This window comes from Mauremys reevesii, unplaced genomic scaffold (genome assembly GCF_016161935.1).
Source record: "Mauremys reevesii isolate NIE-2019 unplaced genomic scaffold, ASM1616193v1 Contig8, whole genome shotgun sequence".
In the NCBI taxonomy this organism is placed as follows: domain Eukaryota; kingdom Metazoa; phylum Chordata; order Testudines; family Geoemydidae; genus Mauremys; species Mauremys reevesii.
In genome coordinates this window covers 147,601-172,023 of record NW_024100895.1, presented here as the reverse complement: position 1 = coordinate 172,023, position 24,423 = coordinate 147,601, and the positions used below count along the sequence as shown (strand labels likewise).

Here is a 24,423-nt window from a genome sequence, read left to right as displayed (position 1 = left end):
CTTTCCCCTCCCCCAACCCCACCTCTCCCCCCTCAGGATCCCCCCTGTCTGGGGGGTGGGGGCAGCCCCTGGTCCCTGGGCTGAGACCCCGTCTCCCTGGGCCCCAGTGTCTGACGGTCCCTGGCTCTGCCCCCATGGGGGTGACGGGACGCGACTCCCCTCGGGCCCTTTCTGCTGGACCCTGGAGCTGGGGCCTTTCCCTGGCAGAGGGGGGTCACCGTGCTCCGTCTCCGGCTCCTTTCCCACCCACCCCCCCACTCTCTCTTCCCCCCAGTTCGGCCCAAGGTGAAAGTTTCCCCCACGAAATCGGGGTCTGAGCCCCACTCCCACCTGCTGGTTTGCTCGGTGACGGGGTTTTACCCCGGGGGGATCGAGATCCAGTGGCTGAAGAACGGGCAGGAGCAGACGGCCGGGGTGGTGTCCACAGAGCTGCTCCAGAACGGAGACTGGACCTTCCAGATCCTGGTGATGCTGGAGATGAGCCCCCGGCGCGGGGACGTCTACACCTGCCAGGTGGAGCACATCAGCCTGCGGGAGCCCCTCGCCGTGCACTGGGGTAAGAGCCTCTGGGTGTGGGGCGGCCCTGAGCCCGCCGGGGCACCCCTCGGGGGATGGGCCTGGGTCAGAGCGCTCACACGAGCCCTGATAACCCACAACTATCGACCTGGGCTGGGAGCTCAGGTCCACGGGCTGCAAAACGCCGTGGAGACACAACCTGAGTGGGGCAGTGACGGGATGGGGAGACGAGAAAAGTCTCCATAATAATGACTGGTCTGGAGAAGGGAGATCGGGAGCGTCTGTTCTCCCTGTCTCACAGCACAAGGACAAGGGGACACGCAGTGGAATGGAAAGGGGCAAATTCACACCTGGTATAAGGAAGGACGTTTCCCACACACTGTGTAATTAGCTTGTGGAACTCACTGCCACAGGGTGTCACTGAGCCCAAGAGCCAGGGGCGGCTCTAGGCACCAGCAAAACAAGCTGGTGCCTAGGGCGGCAACATCTAGGGGGCGTCCCCTGCGGCCGCGGGGGGCAGCGGGCTGGGCCGGCGGACCTGCCGCAGTCATGCCTGCGGGAGGTCCACCGGAGCCCCGGGACGACTGGACCTGCTGCAGGCATGACTGCGGAGGGGGCGCTCGTCCCGCGGCTTGGCTGGACCTCCCGCAGGCATGACTGCGGCAGCTCAAGCGGAGCCGCCGGACCCGCGAGCCGTCCGCAGCTGCGGGAGGTCCAGCCGAGCCACGCGGGACCAGCGGTCCCTCTTCAGTCATGCCCGCGGGAGGTCCGCTGCTCCCGCGGCTCCGGGGCGCCTCCCGCGCATGACTGCTTGGGGCGGCCAAAAAGCTAGAGCCGCCCCTGCCAAGAGCAAAGCAAGGTTCACACAGAGACTGGCTATTTCTGTGTTTCTATCCAGGGCTAGACTCAGAGCCGTCCCTTGGGTAGGGTGAATCGCGATAACTACTCCAGGCCCCGCGGACTGGTGCAATTGGCTGGCATGGTCGGTCCTGGAAGAGATAAATCTGTCACTTCTGTCCCAGGCTCCTCATCCCCTAGGCACAGCCCTGGCTAGACCAGTTTATGCTGACAATGGGCAGGGATCTCAGACCTTGCGCTGCAGGGCCTGAGCTGATCTCTGATGATCACAGACCAGGAGGAGCCCTGGTGTGGGGCAGATTGTCCCATAGCTGCTGCTGCAGGACCTGGCCCCGGCTCTGACCCGGCCAGCGCTGGTCACTGGTGCAGACGGGAGGCCGGCCCGGAGGCCCCTGGCTCTGCCCCGGCCGGCATTGGTGTCATGGAGTCCCCGGGCGCTGCTCTGGAGCTGCTCCCCACCAAGCCAGGCAGGACTCTGGGAGCCTCCTCTCCCTTGGAGCAGCCTGTCTGCAGGGCAAGAAGCTCCCACGGCTTCACCTCCTGGGTCTCTCCTTGGAGCATTCAGCATCCTCTGCCCCACCGTGCGCTTCCCACAGCGAGTCTGCCCAGTCGGGGTCCTGGGGGGGCCACAGGGTCCTGCCCCCCCACTTCACAGTCAGACGTGACTCTCAGCCAGCCAGTAACACAGAGGTTTATTCAATGCCAGGAACACAGTCCAAAACAGAGCTTGTAGGTACCGCGAACCGGACCCCTCGGCCAGGTCCATTATGGGGTTCAGAGAACCAGACACCCCTGTCTGTCCTCACTCCCCATCCCCAGCCAGCCCCAAACTGAAACCCCCTCCAGCCCCCCCTCTCTGGGCTTTGTCTCTTTCCCCGGGCCAGGAGGTCACCTGATCTCTTTGTTCACCTTTAGCTATTTCCTTGCAGGGGGGAAGGGCCCTGGCCATTAGTTGCCAGGAGACAGAGTGTCAGTGATTTATGTACACTGACCTTTATCCCACCCCCTAGAGACTAAGAACTGCAAAGGGGAAACTGAGGCACCCACACAGTATTCAGAGGAAACATTAAGAACAGTCCCACTTTGTCACACCTGGTCACTGGCACGGACGGGAGCCTGGCCCGGAGGCTCCTGGCTCTGCCCCGGCCAGCGCCGGTCACTGGTGCTGACGGGAGCCGGGCCCGGAGGCCCCTGGCTCTGCCCCGGCCAGCGCCGGTCACTGGTGCTGACGGGAGCCCGGCCTGGAGGCCCCTGGCTCTGCCCCGGCCGGCGCCGGTCACTGGCACGGACGGGAGCCCGGCCCGGAGGCCCCTGGCTCTGCCCGGCCGGTGCCGGTCACTGGCGCGACGGGAGCCCGGCCCGGAGGCCCCTGGCTCTGCCCCGGCCGGCACCGGTCCCTGGCCCGGACGGGAGCCCGGCCCGGAGGCCCCTGGCTCTGCCCCGGCCGGCGCCGGTCACTGGCGCGGACGGGAGCCCGGCCCGGAGGCCCCTGGCTCTGCCCCGGCCGGCGCCGGTCACTGGCGCGGACGGGAGCCGGGCCCGGAGGCCCCTGGCTCTGCCCCGGCCGGCGCCGGTCACTGGCACAGACGGGAGCCCGGCCCGGAGGCCCCTGGCTCTGACCCAGCCCGTTCCATGTCCCTGTTTCAGAGGCGCAGTCTGACTCCGCCAGGAGCAAGATGCTGACGGGGGTCGGGGGCTTCGTGCTGGGGCTGATCTTCCTGGCGCCCGGACTCCTCATCTACCTGAAGAATAAGAAAGGTGAACGGCTCCGGGCGGGGGTGGGGCACCAGGGTGTCTGTGGGGGGAGGTGGGGCTGGGGGGCTCAGGGGAATCTGGGCCTGGCTGCAGGCTCCCCCCACCCCCAGCAGGGGCTGCTCAGAGTCTGGCAGGGGCCTCCCGGCTTCTCCTCTCCTGGGGCCGGGGCTGGGTCAGACCCTCCCCCCTCCTAGGGCAGGGGCAGAGCAGGGGCCATGGGGAGATCTCAGTGCGGGGCCCCGGGGCCAGGCCGGGAGCTCCCACTCTCCCCTCCCCCGGCCGAGCCCCCAGGGTGGGACAGACCCCGACCCCTCGCAGTGCAGGGAGCTGCCCCTGCCCCGGGGCTCAGAGCGTTTCCGTCCCCTCCCCCGGGCAGGGATCCTGGGTCAGGGATTAACAGTAATAACGGGGGAGGAGGGGTAAGCCCAGGTCTGGGGGCCGGAGGGGGGCTGGGTTCCTAGTGGGGGGCGTTCCACGCTGTGGGGCAGGGGCTGGAGCTCCGACCCCCGGGAACCAGCTCCTTCCGCCCAGGGCTCTGACCATGTTTCTCTTTGTTTTTCAGGACGTCCCGTTCCCCAACCTGCAGGTAATTTCAATCCCCCTCCCCGGTTAAACTCCCCTCCCCCCACACTGAGCACAGGCTGCCTGGGGCTCCCGTGGGGGGGCTGCTTCTGCCCCTCGGCCCGTGACACCCGCCCGGCTCAGCCCCTGGGCAGCTGGGCAATGGGGCGCTGGCCCCGCGGAGGAGGAGGCTGCGGCTCCCTTGCTCCCCGTTCAGGCCGATCCCCGAGCTGCTCCCGGGGGCAGAGGGTCCTGGGTCCTGCCGAGCCTCCCCCAGCCCTGCGGCTGCCGGGCAGAGTCCCTGGGGCGCCCTGGGGCCTGGCAGAGAAAATCCCCCGTCCGTCCCACTAGCCCCACGGCCAGGGGCTGATTTCTCTCCCCTCTCCCTGCAGGGCTCCTGAGTTAGATCCTGGGCGTCGGATCCCCCGGCCGGCAGGAGTTTCCATCCATCTGTCCCAGCACCTCGCCCAGCCCGGAGAATGCAGAACCTGGAGCCGGTCCCTTCCTGTCCCCGCCTGCTCCCCGCGCTCTGCCCGGCTCCAGCCCGTGCTGCCCCCCCCCCCGGGGACCCGTCCCTGCCCCTCGGTCCCAGCAGGGCCCTGGGGCGACCCTGCCCCGCTGTCGAGTGGCTCACAAGGGTGGGGACCAATCTCAGGGCACAGTTAGTACCTGGGGCACCAACCCCAAATTGGCTGAGTTCTGCACTGAGATTTCACCAAAATATCATGTGTGAACTCCGCAGGCCCTGTAACAACGTAACCGCGGAGCCCCAGACACTCCCCTTGGGCTCTGCGATCTGTCTGGCCACCCCGGCCAGCCTGCCCTTGTGATCCATCGATCGTCCCCTCCACCCCAAATCACAGCGACGTTCGGTCACTCCCTGTCCCACAGGACCAGTCGCTCACCCCAGGGCAGCGGCACCTTCGATCTCACTCCACAGACGACGCTTGTAGCCAATCCTGTAATAACCTCAGTAAAGATTCGTTAACTACGACAAAGCACGGGGAGTTCTTGACAAGGTTAAAGCAGGTCACACACGCACCCACCCCAGAGAGTTACAGCCCTAGGGGCCCAAAGGTCACAGAAACTCCTGTCAGAAGCAAGCGCTGTGTGTGCTGTGGGGCTGACCTGGGCACAGCCAGGGGATCTGGTGCTTATGCCCGGTCATTCCTGCCCTGTCACATCCAAGCAGTGTCCAGCAAGGGGTTTCTCCTGGATGGGGGTTTTCCTGCCCTTCCTCCCCACGTTCCAGCTGGTGGGACGAGCTCCTGCACCTCTCCTCTTCATGGGGGAGTGCGGGGGGGCGGGGTGTCCTCAACAAAGTCCTGTGTCCTCTGAGGTCCCGCAAGGGTCCTCCTGGGGCACAGGGCTTGTCTACACGCCCAGCGCTGCTGCAGCCCGTCTGGTGAAGACGCTTCGTGCTGATGGGCGGGAGATTTCCCCTTGGCCTGATAACCCATCTCTGCGCGACAGGGGAGTGAGTGGGGAGATGCTGTCCGCTGGCAGGGCCGGGCACACGAGTGCTTGTGTCTGTGTCACTTACATCATGCAGGGAGGTGGTTTATTCACACAGGGGCGTGTGTCAGGGGGGGTCAAGCAGGGGCAGCCCCCGCCAATCAGCGCAGAGACAGAACTCCCCCAGCCCCAGGTGGGAGACGACAGGTCCTCAAGCCCTGGAGACGTGGGGGGTGGGGGGGGAGAGAGATGCAGCTCCTCTGCCTGCGGGGGGACGGGGGAGCCAACTCCTCCAGGCATGGGGGGCACAGAAAGAGCCCCTCCAAGACTGGCCAAATATGTATTCCTGTGCACGCCCCTGCGACACCCAGTGTGATGAAGTGGGAACGTTCTTGTGTTATTTGAATGTTGAGTGGGGAGTATTAACCAGGGTTGCAGGGGAGTTTGCTGGGACTGGCTGCATTGAGGATGGGAGACTTTCCCTGAGGGAAGATACCTGAGCTTGTTGTGACGAAGTGGGACTGGTCTTACTGGGGGCTGGGAGTGCTGGGTGCAGATCTTAAGTATCTAGCAAAGCAAAAGGCCAGTGCATCCGAATACCTGACACTCTGTCTCCTAGCAACTGATGGCCTGGGCACCTCCCCTGTGAAGGTGCATCCCCCAGGTGTTGGAGACAAAGGGGTCAGGTGACCTCCTGGCCGGGGAAAGAAGCTGAGCAGAGAGGAGGGGCCGGAGGGGGTTGGGCAGACGGGAGCTGGCTGGGGAAGGAAGGGAAGCAGAGACAGGGCTCTGATCCCAATGGGGGCTGTGGGGCTCCTGGGGCCCCAAGATGGACCTAACAGAGGGGATCCTGTTATCTGTGCCTGCAAGACCCTGTCCTGGACTGTGTTCCTGTCGTCTAAATAAACCTTCTGCTTTACTGGCTGGCTGAGAGTCCTGGTGAATCGCAGGGAGCCCGGGGGTGCAGGACTGTGTGATGGAGTAGGGACTGTTTGAGTGGAGTGATAGGTGAGAGCCAAGTATTCAGCTGTAACATGAGCCTGGCTGGGGGAGGGGAGGTGGTCACCTCTGGCTGGGGCTAGACAAAGGGAAGGGGGGAGTGGAGTCAGTTTTCGGTTTGGGAGCTGGGTGGTGGGTTCATAGGGGAACCCATGCTGGATTCCAGACACCCTGAACCCCCAGGAGGGCCAGATTGAGGGGTCCTGGCGCTGAACACGAGCTCTGCTGTATCCTGTGTTCCTGTTGTTCAATAAACCTTCGGTTTTACTGGCTGGCTGAGAGTCACTGTGAGTCCCAGGAAGAGGGGTGCAGGGCCGGACTCCCCCACACTCCGTGACAACTGGTGGCAGCGGTGGGATCGGCGGCACCCCGTGGACGGCGCTTCCTGCAGTAAGTGACTGGGGAGCAGTAAAACGAAGGGGTGATTAACCCCTGGGCGAGTGTGACCAGAGAGCAGGACTTTGCAGTAACAGGGTCCCCCGGGGGATCGCAGCGAGCGATCCCAGGGGCGGAGGAGTCTGCAGCTCGACCCTGGCAGAGAGGTGGTGAGCTCAAGGACTGGCACACTAGGGGACCCCCTGGAACCCGTGGGGAGCGGCGAGCACCCCGGCCTGCGAGCGGCCAGCAGGAAGATGTATTCCCAGAAGCACAAGTGTGAGCTGGTGGAGCTGTGCAAGCGGAGGGGGCTGCACTGTGGGAAGCTCACCAAGGCCCAGCTGATTGCCCGGCTGGAGGAGGGAGATCGCCGGAATGAACCAGTCCCTGTCTCTGAGGGAAACAGCTGGGCAGATGCAGCGCAGGCACCAGTGTCTGTCCCCGCTGGGAGTGGTCAGCCGGCCGCTGAGGGCTTCCCGAGACCTCCCACCCCTAGGCCTAGGGGGAGGGGGAGGAGGAGCCCAGCTACCGAGGGCACCGTGACCCCCCCAGCCAGCAGGGGATCGTCCCGGCGACGCTCGGCCTCCGTGGAGCGCAGGCGGCTGGACTTGGAGAGAGAGATAAAACTGAGAGAGCTGGAGGAGCGTAAGGAACAGAGGGAACGTGAGGAGAGACAAAGCCAGCGTGAGCTGGAGGAGAGGCAGAAGCAACGCGAACACGAGGAGAGGGAGAAGGAGAAGCAACGCGAATACGAGGAGAGGGAGAAGGAGAAGCAACGCGAATACGAGGAGAGGGAGCAGCAGCGCAAACATGAGCTGGCCCTGGCCCAGCTGAGAAGCAGGGAGGCCCCGGCTGCGGGGAGTGAGGAGGGACCCAAGCCTACAAAGAGCTTTGATAAGAACTTCCTGGCCCCGCGTAAGGAGGGGGAGGACATAGACACCTTCCTGACGGCCTTTGAGAACGCCTGCGAGCTGCACAAGGTTGACCCTGCAGACAGGATCCAGTGCCTCACCCCCTTACTGGACTCCACCGCCGTGGAGGTGTACAGCCGGATGAGAGGGGCGGAGGCAGGGGACTACAACCTGTTCAAAGAGGCCCTGCTCCGCGAGTTTGGGCTGACCCCGGAGATGTACCGGAAGAGGTTCCGGGGTCAACATAAGACCCAGGAGGTCACATACCTACAACTGGTCAACCGGGCGCAGGGGTACGCCCGCAAGTGGACGGCTGGGGCCCAAACTAGAGAGGACCTGCTTGACCTATTCGTACTGGAGCACCTGTATGAGCAGTGCCCGTCCGACCTGAGGTGGTGGGTGATGGACCAGAAGCCGGAGAACCCGCAGCATGCAGGCCGGCTGGCCGACCAATACATGGACAGTCGGGCGGGGGATGGCAGGGAGGAGTCTCGAGGGAGCAGGCCTGCCTCAACGCAGAGAGAGAGTCACCATGGGACCTCCCAGCGGGGCCCTTTGGAGAACCCCCACAAAAGGGGAACGTCCAGCGTCAGATCCACCCGACCCCCTCGAGGGGACCCACGAGACATGGGCTGCTTTCACTGTGGCCAACAAGGCCACATATGGGCCCAGTGCCCCAAGCTCAGAGACAGACCGAGCAGACCCAACCCGCAGAGGGTTGACTGGGTAAAGACCCAATCGGAGGAGGGGCAACATTCCCAAGAGAGGGGGGCTGGCAGCGTCCCACCTGGGAAGGAGGGAGGAGGGCCCCAGGTCAGCGCCTCTGGGGGGCTGGATGCTCCGGACACAAGGTTCTGCTACAGGGTGGCCACGGGGCTGCCCCTCCGGAGCGAGTGCCTTGTTCCCCTGGAGGTGGATGGGAGGGAGGTCACTGGGTACTGGGACACAGGCGCAGAGGTGACGCTGGCCCGGCCCGAGGCGGTGGCCCCAAATCGGATGGTGCCTGACACCTACCTGACCCTGATGGGCGTGAGCGGGACCCCATTCAAGGTGCCCGTGGCGAGGGTGCACCTGAAGTGGGGTCAGGAGGGCCCCAAGGATGTGAGGTACACCCCATTTGCCCACAGAGGTGCTAATGGGGGGGGGGCTCGAGGCCTGGCCAGGCAATGCCCGGGGTACCCTGATCGTGACCCGTAGTCAGAGTCGGCGCAGGGCACTGCACCCTGACAACGGGGAAAGTACTCTGCCCGAGTGCCTGGCGGGGAGGGAACGCCCAGAGACACGACCCAGAGGGGCTGCGGCCTCGGACCCAGCCGGTGAGAGAGAGCAGATCCCCGTCCCTGCCCCAGCTGCTGAGTTCCAGGCCGAGGTGCAGAAGGATCCCTCCTTGCAGAAGCCCAGGGACCGGGCTGACCTCAATGCAGCGCAGACCATGAGGAGAGGTTGGAAGGAGAGGTTCCTGTGGGAGAAGGGGTTCCTGTACCAAGAATGGGCTCCTCCCAGGGAAGTGGAGTCATGGGGGATCAGGAGGCAGCTGGTGGTTCCTCAGAAGTTTTGCCACAAGCTGCTGTACCTGGCCCATGACATCCCCCTCGCCGGGCACCAGGGAATCCGGCGGACCAGGCAGAGGCTGCTACAGAACTTTTACTGGCCTGGGGTCTTTACCCATGTCCGGCAGTACTGCCAATCCTGTGACCCCTGCCAGCGGGTGGGGAAGGCCCGGGACAAGGGGAAAGCAGCTCTGAGGCCTTTGCCCATCATAGAAGAGCCTTTCCAGAAGGTGGCCATGGACATGGTGGGACCTCTCAGCAAGGCGACCCGGTCAGGGAAGAAATACATCTTGGTGGTGGTAGATTTCGCCACTCGATACCCCGAGGCGGTGGCCTTGTCCTCTACCGAGGCAGACACCGTGGCGGATGCGCTGCTGACCATTTCAGCCGGGTGGCGTTCCCCAAGGAAGTCTTAACGGACCAGGGGTCCAACTTCATGTCGACCCTGCTTCAGTCCCTGTGGGAGAAATGTGGGGTCCGACCCAGCTGGGCCTCAGCGTATCACCCCCAGACCAACGGGCTGGTGGAGAGGTTCAACGGGACGCTAAAGATGATGTTAAAAACATTCATGCACCAGCACCCACAGGACTGGGACAAGTACTTACCTCACCTGCTGTTTGCGTACAGGGAGGTACCCCAGGAGTCAACTGGGTTCTCGCCTTTCGAACTGTTATATGGGAGGCGGGTAAGGGGGCCCCTGGACCTGATGAGAGACGAATGGGAGGGGAAGGCCGCTCCCGATGGAGAGTCGGTGGTGGAGTATGTCCTGACCTTCCGGGAAAGACTTGCCGAGCTCATGGGCCTGGCCAGGGAGAATCTGGCCCGAGCCCAGAGGAAGCAGAAGGTCTGAAATGCGACCGCCTGGCGCGGGCCCGCGCCTTCGCCACCGGGGATCAAGTGATGGTTCTCATCCCCGTGAGGAAAAACAAACTCCAGGCCGCCTGGGAAGGGCCCTTCAAGGTTGTCCAGCAACTAAATGAGGTAAACTATGTGGTGGAGCTGTCGAACTGGGCTCATCACCGCCGGGTGTACCATGTGAATATGATGAAGCCATATTATGACCGGGGGAATATGGTGTTGGCCGTGTGTGGGCACTGGGAGGAGCCGGGGGATGACCCTCTAGTGGATCTATTCCCAGGGACAAAGGCTGGTTCCCCCCTGGAGGTGATTCCCCTCTCTGATCAGCTGACCCCGGCTCAGCATGCTGAGATCAGAGGGGTGCTGCAACTGTACCGACAGTTGTTTTCCAACCAGCCTGGGCGCACTAATTTGACCGTCCACCGGGTGGAGACTGGGGCACACACCCCGATACGATGCTCCCCTTTTCGGGTTACCGGGAAGACTGCCCAGGACCTGGAAAGGGAGGTCAGGGACATGCTGGCTTTAGGGGTGATTCAGCCGTCCGCCAGCCCCTGGGCCTCCCCAGTGGTGCTGGTCCCCAAGAAGGACGGGTCGATCCGGTTCTGGTGGACTATCGAAAGCTCAATGCCATCACCGTATCTGATGCCTACCCCATGCCAAGGCCTGATGAGCTCCTAGACAAGCTGGGAGGCGCTCGGTACCTCACCACCATGGATCTTACAAAGGGCTACTGGCAAGTGCCGCTGGACGCAGATGCCAGGCTGAAATCGGCCTTCATCACCCCCCTGGGGCTCTACGAGTTTCTGACCCTGCCCTTCGGCCTCAAGGGAGCACTGGCCACCTTCCAGCGCCTGGTGGATCAGCTACTGAGGGGGATGGAGAGTTTTGCTGTGGCGTATATTGATGACATCTGCGTCTTCAGCCAGACCTGGGAGGATCACGTGTCCCAGGTTAGACAAGTGCTGGACCGACTCCGGGAGGCGGGGTTAACCGTCAAGGCTGAGAAGTGCAAGGTGGGGATGGTGGAAGTATCTTACCTGGGCCATCGGGTGGGGAGCGGCTGCCTAAAGCCGGAACCGGCCAAGGTGGAGGCGATCAGAGACTGGCCCGCTCCCCAGACCAAAAAGCAGGTCCAGGCCTTTATCGGGATGGTGGGGTACTATCGGAAGTTCGTGCCCCACTTTAGTGCCATAGCCGCCCCCATCACTGAGCTGTGCAAGAAGGGGAAGCCAGACAAGGTGGTCTGGACCGAGCAGTGCCAGGAGGCTCTCCAGGCACTGAAGGAGGCTCTGCTCAGAGGCCCAGTTCTGGCAAACCCAAACTTTGACAAGCCCTTTATGGTGTTTACCAATGCCTCAGACACGGGCCTGGGAGCGGTGTTGATGCAGGAGGATGAAAAGGGGGAGAGACACCCCATTGTGTACCTGAGCAAGAAGTTGCTACCCCGGGAGCAGAACTACGCGGCCATCGAGAAGGAATGCCTGGCCATGGTGTGGGCCCTGAAGAAACTGGAGCCATATCTCTTTGGGCGCCACTTCACCGTGTACACCGACCACTCTCCCCTGACCTGGCTGCACCAGATGAAAGGAGCCAACGCGAAGCTCCTGAGGTGGAGCCTGCTCCTGCAGGACTATGACATGGACGTGGTCCACGTGAAGGGAAGCGCCAACCTGATAGCGGATGCGCTGTCCCGGAGAGGGGGCCCTGAACTTCCCCGGGTCACTGGGCAAAGTGACCCCGCTCAGTTCAGTCTCGGAGGGGGGAGAGGTGTGATGTAGCAGGGGCTGTCTGTGTGCTTGGTAGGCAGAGACAGGTATGCAGCTGTAACATGAGCCTGGCCTGGGGGAGGGGAGGTGGTCACCTCTGGCTGGGGCGAGACAAAGGGAAGGGGGGAGTGGAGTCAGTTTTCGGTTTGGGAGCTGGGTGGTGGGTTTACAGGGGAACATGTGCTGGATTCCAGACACCCTGAACCCCCAGAAGGGCCAGATTGAGGGGTCCTGGCGCTGAACACGAGCTGGGCTGTATCCTGTGTTCATGTTGTCCAATAAACCTTCGGTTTTACTGGCTGGCTGAGAGTCGCTGTGAGTCCCAGGAAGAGGGGTGCAGGGCCGGGCTCCCCCACACTCCGTGACAGACTGTGTCTCCCCAACACCCCGACCGACGTCAATCACACTGACACGCGCAGTGCAGACTGACCGGAGGGCGTCTGTCGCTGGGCCGGGTGGGGAGAACCGGTCCTGGGCACTCTGGTGTTTCACACCTGGTAACTCATCTCCTGCCTGGGGTCACTGATTCAGAGCAAACCCCTCCCTGTCGCCGGCCAGCCTGGGACACACGTTCTTGAGACTGACGCCGACAGCCATTGCCAGCATCTCACACAGTCTGACCCCACTGGGATCCGTCTAACCCCATTTTAACAGTGCAAACACACAGCTGAGCCCGGCTGGGCATGGGGCAGGGGCCCATGGGGTGATTCCTCGGGGGGGCTGCAGGTTTGTTCCCAGGCTGGATGGGCTCCTTGCCAAAGGGTGGGGAAAGTGGGGAGGGAGCATCGGGGAGGGGGACCCCCAAATCCCTTTCCCTGAGGAGAGGCAGCTGGAGAGATGCTCCTGTCCCAAGCTCGGGCTGCAGTGACCAGCCTGACACCCCCAGCCGCAGGGACTCAGCAATGGGGCAGCAGGGCTGGGGAGCAGCTCAGGGGCAGAACACGGGGTGGGGGCAGTTATTACCCAGCATTCCCACCACCACCACCCCCAGGGGCCTGAGAGTCACTCCCCAGCCACCCTGGAGCCCTGTCCCCAGCAGAGAGTCCCAGACCTGTCTCTGGGGGGTTGGCTCTGAGCTCCAGTGTTTGCCAGCAGTTACCAGGTGTGACGCTCCATCCTCTGGGCTCCCCTCAGGGCTCCCTGTGCTGGGGCAGCTGGTGAATAACCCCCCTGTTCTGCAGCGCCGTGTGTGTCCCTGCGAACGCTGGGCCGCGGCACCGATCCCTGAAGAGCGGCCAGGTCTCTCCCCAGGGTCTGCCCCAGTGGGGCTCACTCAGCGGAGCTCACAGGCGAGCAGGGGGCTGCAGGCCCAGACCTCCAGCCTAAGGAGGCGGTGAAGCCGTGGGGCTCCCCCTGGCGGCAGAGTGAGACCCCAGAGGTCTGGCCCCCTGCCCTGATGGGGCCTCCCAGAGCCTGATCCAAAGCTGAGCCGTAGCCCCAACCCTGTGTGCCTGGGACACCAGTTCCCGCCTGGCTCGCGCTCAGCAGAGACAGCGACTCGGGGGGAAGCATCACAGAGAGACACAAATAAAAACCAATAACCAGATGTAACCACGCCCTGAGCAGCAGGAATTGCCAGGCTCCCACACGGCCTGAGCTCTTCCCGCCCAGCAGCCGGAATTGGGGCCCCAGGACCAAAGCCCCGTCTGTCGCTGGATCCATAGCAAGGTCCTGAGCCTGTTAAACTCCTTCTCTAGCCCCAGTTCGTTCTGGGGCCGTCACGCCTCCTCTGGCCCAGCCCTGCCAGCCTGGGACCCACCCGGGCCGGGGGATGTCTCTGAGCTGGTCCCAGTCCCAAGCACTGCGGCGATCACCCCCCGCTGCTGTTAGTGCCTGGGGAGCTGGGGTAACCCCCACAGAGCAGATCAATCCCTGCTCGCAGTGATCCATAAACCCTTCATGGACGTAACCCAGCGTGGGCCCCACAGCCACTGCCGGGGGCGGGGATACCTGTCACCCCTCCCCCATGGAGGTGTCATGGTCCCAGGTCAGCCGACTGGCATCCTGGGGGAATCCGTGGCTCACGGCCTGGCCAGGCACCAGCTGGGAGAGCTGCGTTCCCTGTCGCATGGATCATCCCGCACCATGCGCTGGGGCACCAGGCTCCATTCGTCCCCTGGCCTGAGCCCCTGTCACTGGCTGCGGGCCGGCGAGGGGTCAGTACACGCAGGGCGACGGCTCCAGGGCTGTAGTTTGCAGGGAGGGGTGTGTGTGCATGTATCCCTGTTCATGGCTTTACAGCAGCGCAGCCTATCAGAGGCAGCTGTGAAACCCACAACCGGTGGGTCGCAGTCACGGCTCCCCAGCGCTGGGCCTGTGCTCATGGCTGCCCCCTGTTCCCAGCCGGCTCTTGGCCCCGTTAGACCAGACGCTCCTGTCTGGCTGCCCCGGCTCACACAGGCCGGTGCTGGGGCAGGTGGGTACCACAGCGAGGGACAATCTCCGGCAATCCCCTGCCAGCAGCTGTCAGCTGGTACCTGCACCCTTGGCTGGGGATGGGCCCGGTCTCACTCGCCTCCACTATTGCAGGCTCTGGTTTCATGCAGCCCCTCCCCCCTCCATGGCCGAGATCCCCCCTTCTGCCAGCCCCACCCTGCCCGGCTCCCCCTTCCCAGGCAGGGCTGGGGTCTGGATGCCGCGCAGCCCCCGCCTGACATGGGCCATGGGCTCTGCCCAGGTCTGACTAACATACAAACACCCTCTAGCCACGCCGGGAACACTCCCCAGCCCACCCTACACCGGAGCTACCAGCTGCTGGAAGGGAGCTGGGACCCCCCCAGCCCAATAGACAGGCCAGGACAGGACCAGGAACTGAGAGAGAGAGAGAGAGAGAGAGAGAGAGGGAGCGTGTACGTGCGCCAACTGGAGCCGGGTATCTGAGGCCAAGGCCCCTGCCAATGCCCGTTAGTGATCAGCTGAGATCAGGAACGGGGCCTCTCCCAGCCTGGCCAGGATCTCACCCGTCCTAGGCATGGGGATAGCACAGAGCTCTCTGTAACCCACACGGGGACTGATCACCCCAAACTGCTCAGGTACCCGCTGTGACGCAGTAGGGACGGTCTGCACGGGGGATGGGAGAGCCGGGGAGGACTTTAGGTGAGGGACGGTACCTGAGCCTGTAACCTGAGCCAGGCAGGGGGGAGGGGAGGTCAACACCTTTGCCAGGGGAGCTGGACAAAGGCAGAGAGCCTGCTGGAGGGGTTTTTGGTTTCAGTTTTGGGCTGGCTGGAAAGAGGCAGGAACCCCAAGTCTGGGGTCTAAGCTCCCTGCCCCCCAGAGGGACCTGGCTGAGGGGTCCTGGTCGTACCTACAAGCCCTGCTTGGGACCATGTTCCTGTCGTCTAACAAACCTTCTGTGTTCCTGGCTGGCTGAGAGTCGCGGTGAATCGCAGGAAGTGGGGGGTGCAGGGCCTTGACCCCCCACACACACTCTGTGACACCCACAAAGCGGGGGCTGCCCATGGACGGTCGGATCGCCCCTCACGCTGGCCCAACAGCTATTTCCTCCCCCAGGCTCCGGGCTGTCTCCCGGTGACCCCTGAGGGGTGGGCTCGTTACTGGGGTCTGGACTCCCGGCTCCAGCTGGTGGCAGCCAGCAAGGGGTGTCCTGTCCCCGCTCCCGGGAAAACACCTGCTGGTAACCCGGCCGCCTGGCTGATCTCTGCTCACTGGGTGGGTCAGTGACCAGGGCGGGCTGGGGAGTCCGGGGAGGGGCTGGCTGGTGGGGCTCGCCCACATGCTCAGGGTCTAACTGATCACCAGACCTTGGGTGGGGAAGCAATTTACCCTGGGTCAGATTAGTAGAGACTGTGGGGCGGGGGCGGGTTTGCCTTCTCCTGTAGCATGGGGCGCAGGGCACGGGCAGATTTAAATTAGTATCAATGGTGGAGTCTCTGTCACGTGACATCTTTAACCCACCGTTTGAGGGTGTCAGTAACCCAGCCAGAGCTCGGGGTCTGTCACAGGAGGGGGTAGGAGGGTGAGGGGCTGTGGCCTGCAATGTGCAGAGGATCAGGCTAGATGATCACAATGGTCCCTTCTGGCCTTTGAGTCTATGAGCAGGAGGACATGGAGCCAACCAGACATGGAACCATTGATCACTACCCGTTGAGCCCGACCATCTAGACACTTTTCTATCCACCTTACTGTCCATTCATCCAGCCCACACTTCTTTAACTCACTGGCAAGAATACTGTGGGAGACCGTAAAAAAAGCTTTGCTAAAGTCAAGGAATAACACATCCACTGCTTTCCCCTCATCCACAGAGCCGGTTATCTCCTCATAGAAGGCAATTAGGTTAGTCAGGCATGACTTGCCCTTGGTGAATCCATGCTGACTGTTCCTGATCACTTTCCCCTCCTCTAAGTGCTTCAGTTCTCTCCCCAGCTCTGGGAGGAGAGTGGGGGCTGATGGTTAGAGCAGGGGGGGCTGGGAGCCAGGACTCCTGGCCCAATCTCAGACACATCATCTGTGCTTTCTACCACAGAGGAATGAGGCCCAAGTGACCAAATGGCTCCAGACTGGAGGGGAATTGGGGTGGCTGGTTGGTTTGTCGGGGGTGGGGTACAGGGTCTCTCCCCTCTAGGGAGGCAGTGAGCTATGGGGCCTCTCCCCTCTAGGGGGCCTGGCTCTGATGCAGGGGCCTGTCTGTTGCAATGGCTGTTTGCCCCGGCAGAGACGCGGGGCCCTGCCAGCAGCCCGAGCTCTGTGTGCCCTGGGCTCTGCGCTCCCCTTGCCCTGGGGACGGGTGACGTGGGGCCCTGCTCCCTCCCCACTGGCCCCGCCACGGGGCTGCCTGGCCTGGGGGAACTGCCCAGCCAGGGCTGCTTCCCGTCCGAGCCCTGGAACCCGCCAGCTTCTCCCTTTCACTTCCCCCAGGGCTGGACTCCGCCCAGCGCGGGGCTGCAGGGAGGAATCGAAACCCCGGGCGTCTGCAGCGTCGCTCGGCCCCCACGCGGGGACCCCAGCACTGAGACACTGGGCCCGGGGTCGGCCTCATGGTGCTGGGGGCTTCCCCCAGGGAGAGCTGGTCCCATCCAGCCCCAGGCTCAGTCGGGGTCTGTGCAGCACCTGGCACAATGGGGCCCTGATCTCAGCTGTGGGAATCTGGGTGGTGCCTGGCACAGTGGCGAGGCTGAAGTCTTAGTCTGGGGGTGTATGTGCAGCCCCTGGCCCAACAGGGAGTCTGGGGCCTCTAGACAGCACAGTATTAGCAATAATTACTAGAAGAACGAGGGGACAGTCAGTGAAATTGAATCGTGGCCAATGTAAAGCTGGCAAACAGAAAGATGCACCTCTGGCCTGTGGAACTCACTGCCACAAGCTCTCATTGGGGCCGGGAGCTCAGCAGGAAAAACTTATTCACCTTAGCCTCTAATGATAGAACAAGAAGCAACGGGCTTAAATTGCAGCAAGGGAGGTTTAGGTTGGACATTAGGAAAAAGTTCCCAACTGTCAGGGTGGTTATACACTGGAATAAATTGCCTAGGGAGGTTGTGGAATCTCCATCTCTAGAGATGTTTAAAAGTAGGTTAGATAAATGTCTATCAGGGATGGTCTAGACAGTATTTGGTCCTGCTATGAGGGCAGGGGACTGGACTCGATGACCTCTCGAGGTCCCTTCCAGTTCTAGAGTCTATGAATCTATAAGGGTTTGGGATGGGATCAAACACCACCTGCGGCAGGACAGTAACTGAACACCAGCTACTGGGGTTAAACTTCTGGGTTTAACCAGCTACTGGGGGTTAAACTTCTCCCAGGGCAGGTTATCCCATCCCTGCGGGGTTCCTACCCCTCTCCCCAGAGCAGCTGGGACTGGCCTCTGTCAGAGACGGGGACCGGGTTAGACGGGCCCCTGACCAGGCTGAGCTGCTCGGGGATTCCTGCCCCTCGACGGGCTGTTTACATCAGACCCCTGCCTGACCTGACCCCAAACTCCCCAGGACCAAAGCTCAGTGCATGGTCCCAGCATCTGCGTCCGGCACCTCCTGCTGCCCGGAGTCGGCTGTGCAGGGAAACCCTGGAGGGCACCAATCAGCTGCTGGGGCTGGGAATTGGGATCGTGCAAACCGGATGCACTTGGCTCAGGGGTGGGTTTGGGGAGACTGGAGCAGGCAGCTGAAGAGCCAAACCTGGGGCTGGATCGGAGCCGGCGCCCCCAGATGGGAAAGGTCCTGTGTCCCATCCCCTGCCCCCGTGAGCCAGCCAATCCCCGCCCTGGGGCTGTGCAGACCCCAGCTGGGATCGGGGCTGGGTTGCGCCGGGTGCTGCCCAGACCCACGGGCTCTGCCCTCGGGAGGTTACAGCCTAAGATGCCAGCCCCACGTCACAGCTGGGAACGGAGCCCCAGACAGGGAGGGATTCACCCCAGTGCACACAGCACGGTACTGCCAAGGGCGGGAACTGAACCCAGGAGTCCAGGCTCCCAGCCCCCCTGCTCTAACCACCAGCCCCCACTCCCCTCGCAGAGCCAGGGAGAGAACCCAGGAGTCCTGGCTCCCAGCCCCCCCTGCTCTAACCCACCAGCCCCCACTCCCCTCCCAGAGCCAGGGAGAGAACCCAGGAGTCCTGGCTCCCAGCCAGGGCCGGCGCATCCATTAGGTGACCCTAGGCAGTTGCCTAGGGCGCCAGGATTCGGGGGGGCGGCATTTTGTGTGCTCCCCACAGGGTGCACAGGAGCTTCCGGTTCCGTTCCCGTCGCGCAGCCGAAGAAGGACCTTCTGCCGACGTGCCGTGGAAAACAGCGGCAGGCAATTGAGCAGCTCAGTGACTGCTGCTGTCGCCTGCGGCATTTCGGCGGAGGGTCCTTCTTCGGCGGCGCGATGGGAGCAGAACCGGAAGCTCCCGCGTGCCCCGTGGGGAGCGCACAAAATGCTGCCCCCCCCCTCCCCCGAATTCGGCCTAGGGCGCCAAACCCTGGTGCCGCTCCTGCTCCAGCCTCCCTGTTCTAATAACCAGGCTGGCTGCCCTGGGGCGAGCTGGGGGCTGGGCTGGGGGCTCGGACTCGGGCTCCAGGCCCGGGGTCAGTTCAGGCTCTGGTGCCCACCCCCCGATTTCAGGCTTTGTGCAAAACTCCCCTGGGCTCAGAGGGCGACTGAACTCAGCTCCCTGGCAGGGGGGAGGCTGGACTGAGCCTGCGGGGGGGGGGGAGGCCGGGGGAGCCGCTGCCCCCTATCCCCAGCCCCCCTCCGCCCAGCACCTCTCCGCTCAACCTGCCCCAGCGCAGCCCGGCCCGGCCGGAATCGGCCGGAGACCGATGACGCTGCCCAGAGCCGCGCGCTGATTGGCCGGGGGAGGGGGATTACTTGAGTTCAAGGTGAAGTGGAAGCTTCTGGGGAAAGCCCCTAGGGCTGAGCTGGGCTGGGCGCGGCACAGGGCTGGGGGAACACTGGGCCTGGGGCGGGGGATGGGACCGACGCCCTCACCAGCCCTGCCATGGACAGGGACACCCCCCCTCCCCGTGTGGAGATGCACCGAGAGCAGGGCCGGCTCCAGACCCCAGCGCGCCAAGCAGGCGCGTGGGGCGGCATTTTGCCGGCAGGGCGGCAGCCGGCTCCAGCGGACCTTCCGCAGGCACGTCTGCCAGAGGTCCCCCGGAGCCGCGGGACCGGCGACCGCCAGAGCACGCCCCGCAGTGCGCCGCCCTGCTTGGGGCAGCGGGATTCCTAGAGCCGCCCCTGACCAAGAGCCATGGGGGGGCTAACCGGGGAGGGGGTGTTAGCTGGGGGGGACTGGGCTGTGGGACTCACCCGCCCCAGGGCACTTGGGGGTCGGGGGCAGAGGGGCTTGGCTGGGGCCAGCTGCCAGCATGGGTGTGATGTGTCGGATTGCGGGGGCCCGGTTGAAATAGGGGGCAGGGCTGGGGGCTAGCACTGGGGGGAGGGTGAAGGTCGGGGTCCCCCTCACCCTAATGAGCCCCAGGCTCCCAGCTCCTGAACACCCTGCACCCGGCCCAGCCCTCGGGGCAGCGCCCAGCTGGGTGAATCGGGGCCAGACTCCCCTGGCTGCAGCGGGTGCTGAGCCGGGAGTGACACCCACCAGGAGCGGGCCCCCAGCACGGCTCTATACACAGCCAGGGCAACAGGAACCATCGGATCCCTGGCCTGTCCCCCTGCAGCCCAGCCCAGGCCAGAGACCCGTGGCCAGTCCCCGGTGTCTGGTCGGATCAAGGCATTTCAGCCCTTGGGGGACGCAGCTGATGTGGCCCCAGCCGGAGCCCAGGAGGGACCGAGGGGTGTGATGGAATAGGGACTGTCTGTGTGCTTGGTAGGCAGAGACAGGTATGCAGCTGTAACATGAGCCTGGCCTGGGGGAGGGGAGGTCTCATCTCTGGCTGAAGGGAGACAAAAGGGAACGGGGGAGTGAAGGCATTCTTCGGTTTTGGGAGCTGGGAGGTGGGGTTTCAGGGGATCCTAGGCTGGGATCCAAGCACCCTGAACCCCAGAAAGGCCAGATTGAGGGGTCCTGGCTCTGCACACAATCTGGGCTGTATCCTGTGTTCCTGTTGTTCAATAAACCTTCTGTTTTACTGGCTGGCGGAGAGTCACTGGGAGTCCCAGGAAGAGGGGTGCAGGGCCGGACTCCCCCACACTCCGTGACAACTGGTGGCAGCGGTGGGATCGGCGGCACCCCGTGGACGGCGCTTCCTGCAGTAAGTGACTGGGGAGCAGTAAAACGAAGGGGCGATTCACCCCTGGGCGAGTGTGGCCAGAGAGCAGGACTTTGCAGTAACAGGGTCCTCCGGGGGATCACCGCAAGCGATCCCAGGGGCGGAGGAGTCTGCAGCTCGACCCTGGCAGAGAGGGGGTGACCTCAAGGCCTGGCACACTAGGGGTCCCCCTGGAACCCGTGGGGAGCGGCGAGTACCCCGGCCTGCGAGCGGCCAGCAGGAAGATGTATTCCCAGAAGTGCAAGTGTGAGCTGGTGGAGCTGTGCAAGCAGAGGGGGCTGCACTGTGGGAAGCTCACCAAGGCCCAGCTGATTACCCGGCTGGAGGAGAGAGATCGCAGGGATGAACCGGTCCCTGTCTCTGAGGGAAGCAGCCGGGCAGATGCAGCACAGACACCAGTGTCTGGACCCGCTGGGAGTGGTCAGCCGGCCACTGAGGACTCCCCGAGACCTCCCACCCCTAGGCCTAGGGGGAGGGGGAGGAGGAGCCCGGCTACCGAGGGCACCGTGACCCCCCCCGGCCAGCAGAGGATCGTCCCGGCGACGCTCACCCCCCAGCCGGGGATCATCCCGGCGACGCTCGGCCTCCGTGGAGCACAGGTGGCTGGACTTGGAGAGAGAGATCAAACTGAAAGAGATGGAGGAGCGTAAGGAACAGAGGGCATATGAGGAAAGACAAAGCCAGCGTGAGCTGGAGGAGAAGCAGAAGCAACGTGAATTTGAGGACAGGGAGAAGCAGCGCAACCATGAGCTGGCCATGGCCCAGCTGAAAAGCAGGGAGGCCCCGGCTGCGGTGAGTGAGGGGGGGCCCAAGCCTACAAAGAGCTTTGATAAGAGCTTCCTGGCCCAGCGGAAGGAGGGGGAGGACATAGACACCTTCCTGACGGCCTTTGAGAATGCCTGCGAGCTGCACGAGGTGGACCCCGCAGACAGGATCCGGTGCCTCACCCCCTTACTGGACCCCACCGCCGTGGAGGTGTACAGCCGAATGAAAGGGGCGGAGGCGCGGGACTACAACCTGTTCAAAGAGGCCCTGCTCCGCGAGTTTGGGCTGACCCCGGAGATGTACCGGAAGAGGTTCCGGGGTCAACGTAAGACCCGGGAGGGCACATACCTGCAACTGGTCAACCGGGCGCAGGGGTACGCCCGCAAGTGGACGGCTGGGGCCCAAACTAGAGAGGACCTGCTTGACCTAGTCGTAGTGGAGCACCTGTATGAGCAGTGCCCGTCGGACTTGAAGCAGTGGCTGATGGACCAGAAGCCGGAGAACCCGCAGCATGCAGGCCGGCTGGCCGATCAATTCATGGACAGTCGGGCGGGGGATGGCAGGGAGGAGTCTCGAGGGAGCAGGCCTGCCTCAACGCAGAGAGAGAGTCACCACGGGACCTCTCAGCAAGGCGACCCGGTCAGGGAAGAAACACATCCTGGTGGTGGTAGATTTCGCCACTCGATACCCCGAGGCGGTGGCCTTGTCCTCTACCGAAGCAGACACTGTGGCGGATGCGCTGCTGACCATCTTCAGCCGGGTGGGGTTCCCCCAGGAAGTCTTAACGGACCAGGGGTCCAACTTCATGTCGACCCTGCTCCAGTCCCTATGGAAGAAATGTGGGGTCCGACCCAGCTGGGCCTCAGCGTACCACCCCCAGACCAACGGGCTGGTGGAGAGGTTCAACGGGACGCTAAAGATGATGCTAAAAACATTCATGCACCAGCACCCACAGGACTGGGACAAGTACTTACCTCACCTGCTGTTTGCATACAGGGAGGTACCCCAGGAGTCTACTGGGTTCTCGCCGTTCGAACTGTTATATGGAAGGCGGGTAAGGGGGCCCCTGGACCTGCTGAGAGACGAATGGGAGGGGAAGGCCGCTCCCGATGGAGAGTCGGTGGTGGAGTATGTCCTGACCTTCCGGGAAAGGCTTACCGAGCTCATGGGCCTGGCCAGGGAGAATCTGGCCCGAGCCCAGAGGAAGCAGAAGGTCTGGTACGACCGCACGGCGCGGGCCCGCGCCTTCGCCACCGGGGACCAAGTGATGGTTCTCATCCCCGTGAGGAAAAACAAACTCCAGGCTGCCTGGGAAGGGCCCTTCAAGGTTGTCAAGCAGCTAAATGAGGTAAACTATGTGGTGGAGCTGTCGAACCGGGCTCATCACCGCCGGGTGTACCATGTGAATATGATGAAGCCATATTATGACCGAGGGAATATGGTGCTGGCCGTGTGTGGGCACTGGGAGGAGCCGGGGGATGACCCTCTAGTGGATCTATTCCCAGGGACAAAGGCTGGTTCCCCCCTGGAGGCGATCCCCCTCTCTGATCAGCTGACCCCGGCTCAGCATGCTGAGATCAGAGGGGTGCTGCAACTGTACCGACAGTTGTTTTCCAACCAGCCTGGGCGCACTAATTTGACCGTCCACCGGGTGGAGACTGGGGCACACACCCCGATACGCTGCTCCCCTTTTCGGGTTACCGGGAAGACTGCCCAGGACCTGGAAAGGGAGGTCAGGGACATGCTGGCTTTAGGGGTGATTCAGCCGTCCGCCAGCCCCTGGGCCTCCCCAGTGGTGCTGGTCCCCAAGAAGGACGGGTCGATCCGGTTCTGTGTGGACTATCGAAAGCTCAATGCCATCACTGTATCTGATGCCTACCCCATGCCAAGGCCTGACGAGCTCCTAGACAAGCTGGGAGGCGCTCGGTACCTCACCACCATGGATCTTACAAAGGGCTACTGGCAAGTGCCGCTGGACGCAGATGCCAGGCTGAAATCGGCCTTCATCACCCCCCTGGGGCTCTATGAGTTTCTGACCCTGCCCTTTGGCCTCAAGGGAGCGCCGGCCACCTTCCAGCGCCTGGTGGATCAGCTACTGAGGGGGATGGAGAGTTTTGCTGTGGCGTATATTGATGACATCTGCGTCTTCAGCCAGACCTGGGAGGACCACGTGTCCCAGGTTAGACAAGTGCTGGACCGACTCCGGGAGGCGGGGTTAACCGTAAAGGCTGAGAAGTGCAAGGTGGGAATGGCTGAAGTATCTTACCTGGGCCATCGGGTGGGGAGCGGCTGCCTAAAGCCGGAACCGGCCAAGGTGGAGGCGATCAGAGACTGGCCCGCTCCCCAGACCAAAAAGCAGGTCCAGGCCTTTATTGGGATGGCGGGGTACTATCGGAGGTTTGTGCCCCACTTTAGTGCCATAGCCGCCCCCATCACTGAGCTGTGCAAGAAGGGGAAGCCAGACAAGGTGGTCTGGACCGAGCAGTGCCAGCAGGCTCTCCAGGCGCTGAAGGAGGCTCTGCTCAGAGGCCCAGTTCTGGCAAACCCAAACTTTGACAAGCCCTTTATGGTGTTCACCGACGCCTCAGACACAGGGCTGGGGGCGGTGTTGATGCAGGAGGATGAAAAGGGGGAGAGACACCCCATCGTGTACCTGAGCAAGAAGTTGCTACCCCGGGAGCAGAACTACGCGGCCATCGAGAAGGAATGCCTGGCCATGGTGTGGGCCCTGAAGAAACTGGAGCCATATCTCTTTGGGCGCCACTTCACCGTGTACACCGACCACTCTCCCCTGACCTGGCTGCACCAGATGAAAGGAGCCAACGCCAAGCTCCTGAGGTGGAGCCTGCTCCTGCAGGACTATGACATGGACGTGGTCCACGTGAAGGGAAGTGCCAACCTGATAGCGGACGCGCTGTCCCGGAGAGGGGGCCCCGAACTTCCCCGGGTCACTGGGCAGTGACCCCGCTCAGTTCTGTCTCGGAGGGGGGAGAGGTGTGATGGAGCAGGGGCTGTCTGTGTGCTTGGTAGGCAGAGACAGGTATGCAGCTGTAACATGAGCCTGGCCTGGGGGAGGGGAGGTCTCACCTCTGGCTGGAGGGAGACAAAAGGGAACGGGGGAGTGAAGGCATTCTTCGGTTTTGGGAGCTGGGAGGTGGGGTTTCAGGGGATCCTAGGCTGGGATCCAAGCACCCTGAACCCCAGAAAGGCCAGATTGAGGGGTCCTGGCTCTGCACACAATCTGGGCTGTATCCTGTGTTCCTGTTGTTCAATAAACCTTCTGTTTTACTGGCTGGCGGAGAGTCACTGTGAGTTCAGGAAGAGGGGTGCAGGGCCGGACTCCCCCACACTCCGTGACAAGGGGCCCCAAGGGATGACACCCC

General features: G+C 63.2%; 3 protein-coding genes across 4 annotated transcripts in view; 2 read left to right on the top strand and 1 right to left on the bottom strand.

The window, feature by feature from the left end:
* LOC120394846 (HLA class II histocompatibility antigen, DR beta 5 chain-like) overlaps nucleotides 1-4,671 on the top strand; it is a 63,982-nt gene extending 59,311 nt beyond the window's left edge. The window contains exon 6 of the mRNA XM_039519007.1: nucleotides 4,083-4,671. Within this exon, the coding sequence (XP_039374941.1) occupies nucleotides 4,083-4,096 (14 nt within the window). The 3' untranslated portion in view covers nucleotides 4,097-4,671. The remainder of the gene's footprint in view (nucleotides 1-4,082) is intronic.
* LOC120394845 (H-2 class II histocompatibility antigen, E-S beta chain-like) overlaps nucleotides 1-24,423 on the top strand; it is a 91,098-nt gene that overhangs the window by 2,292 nt on the left and 64,383 nt on the right. The window lies entirely within an intron of this gene.
* The window catches only part of LOC120394848 (HLA class II histocompatibility antigen, DR alpha chain-like), a 46,465-nt gene that overhangs the window by 9,008 nt on the left and 13,034 nt on the right, over nucleotides 1-24,423 (bottom strand). The window lies entirely within an intron of this gene.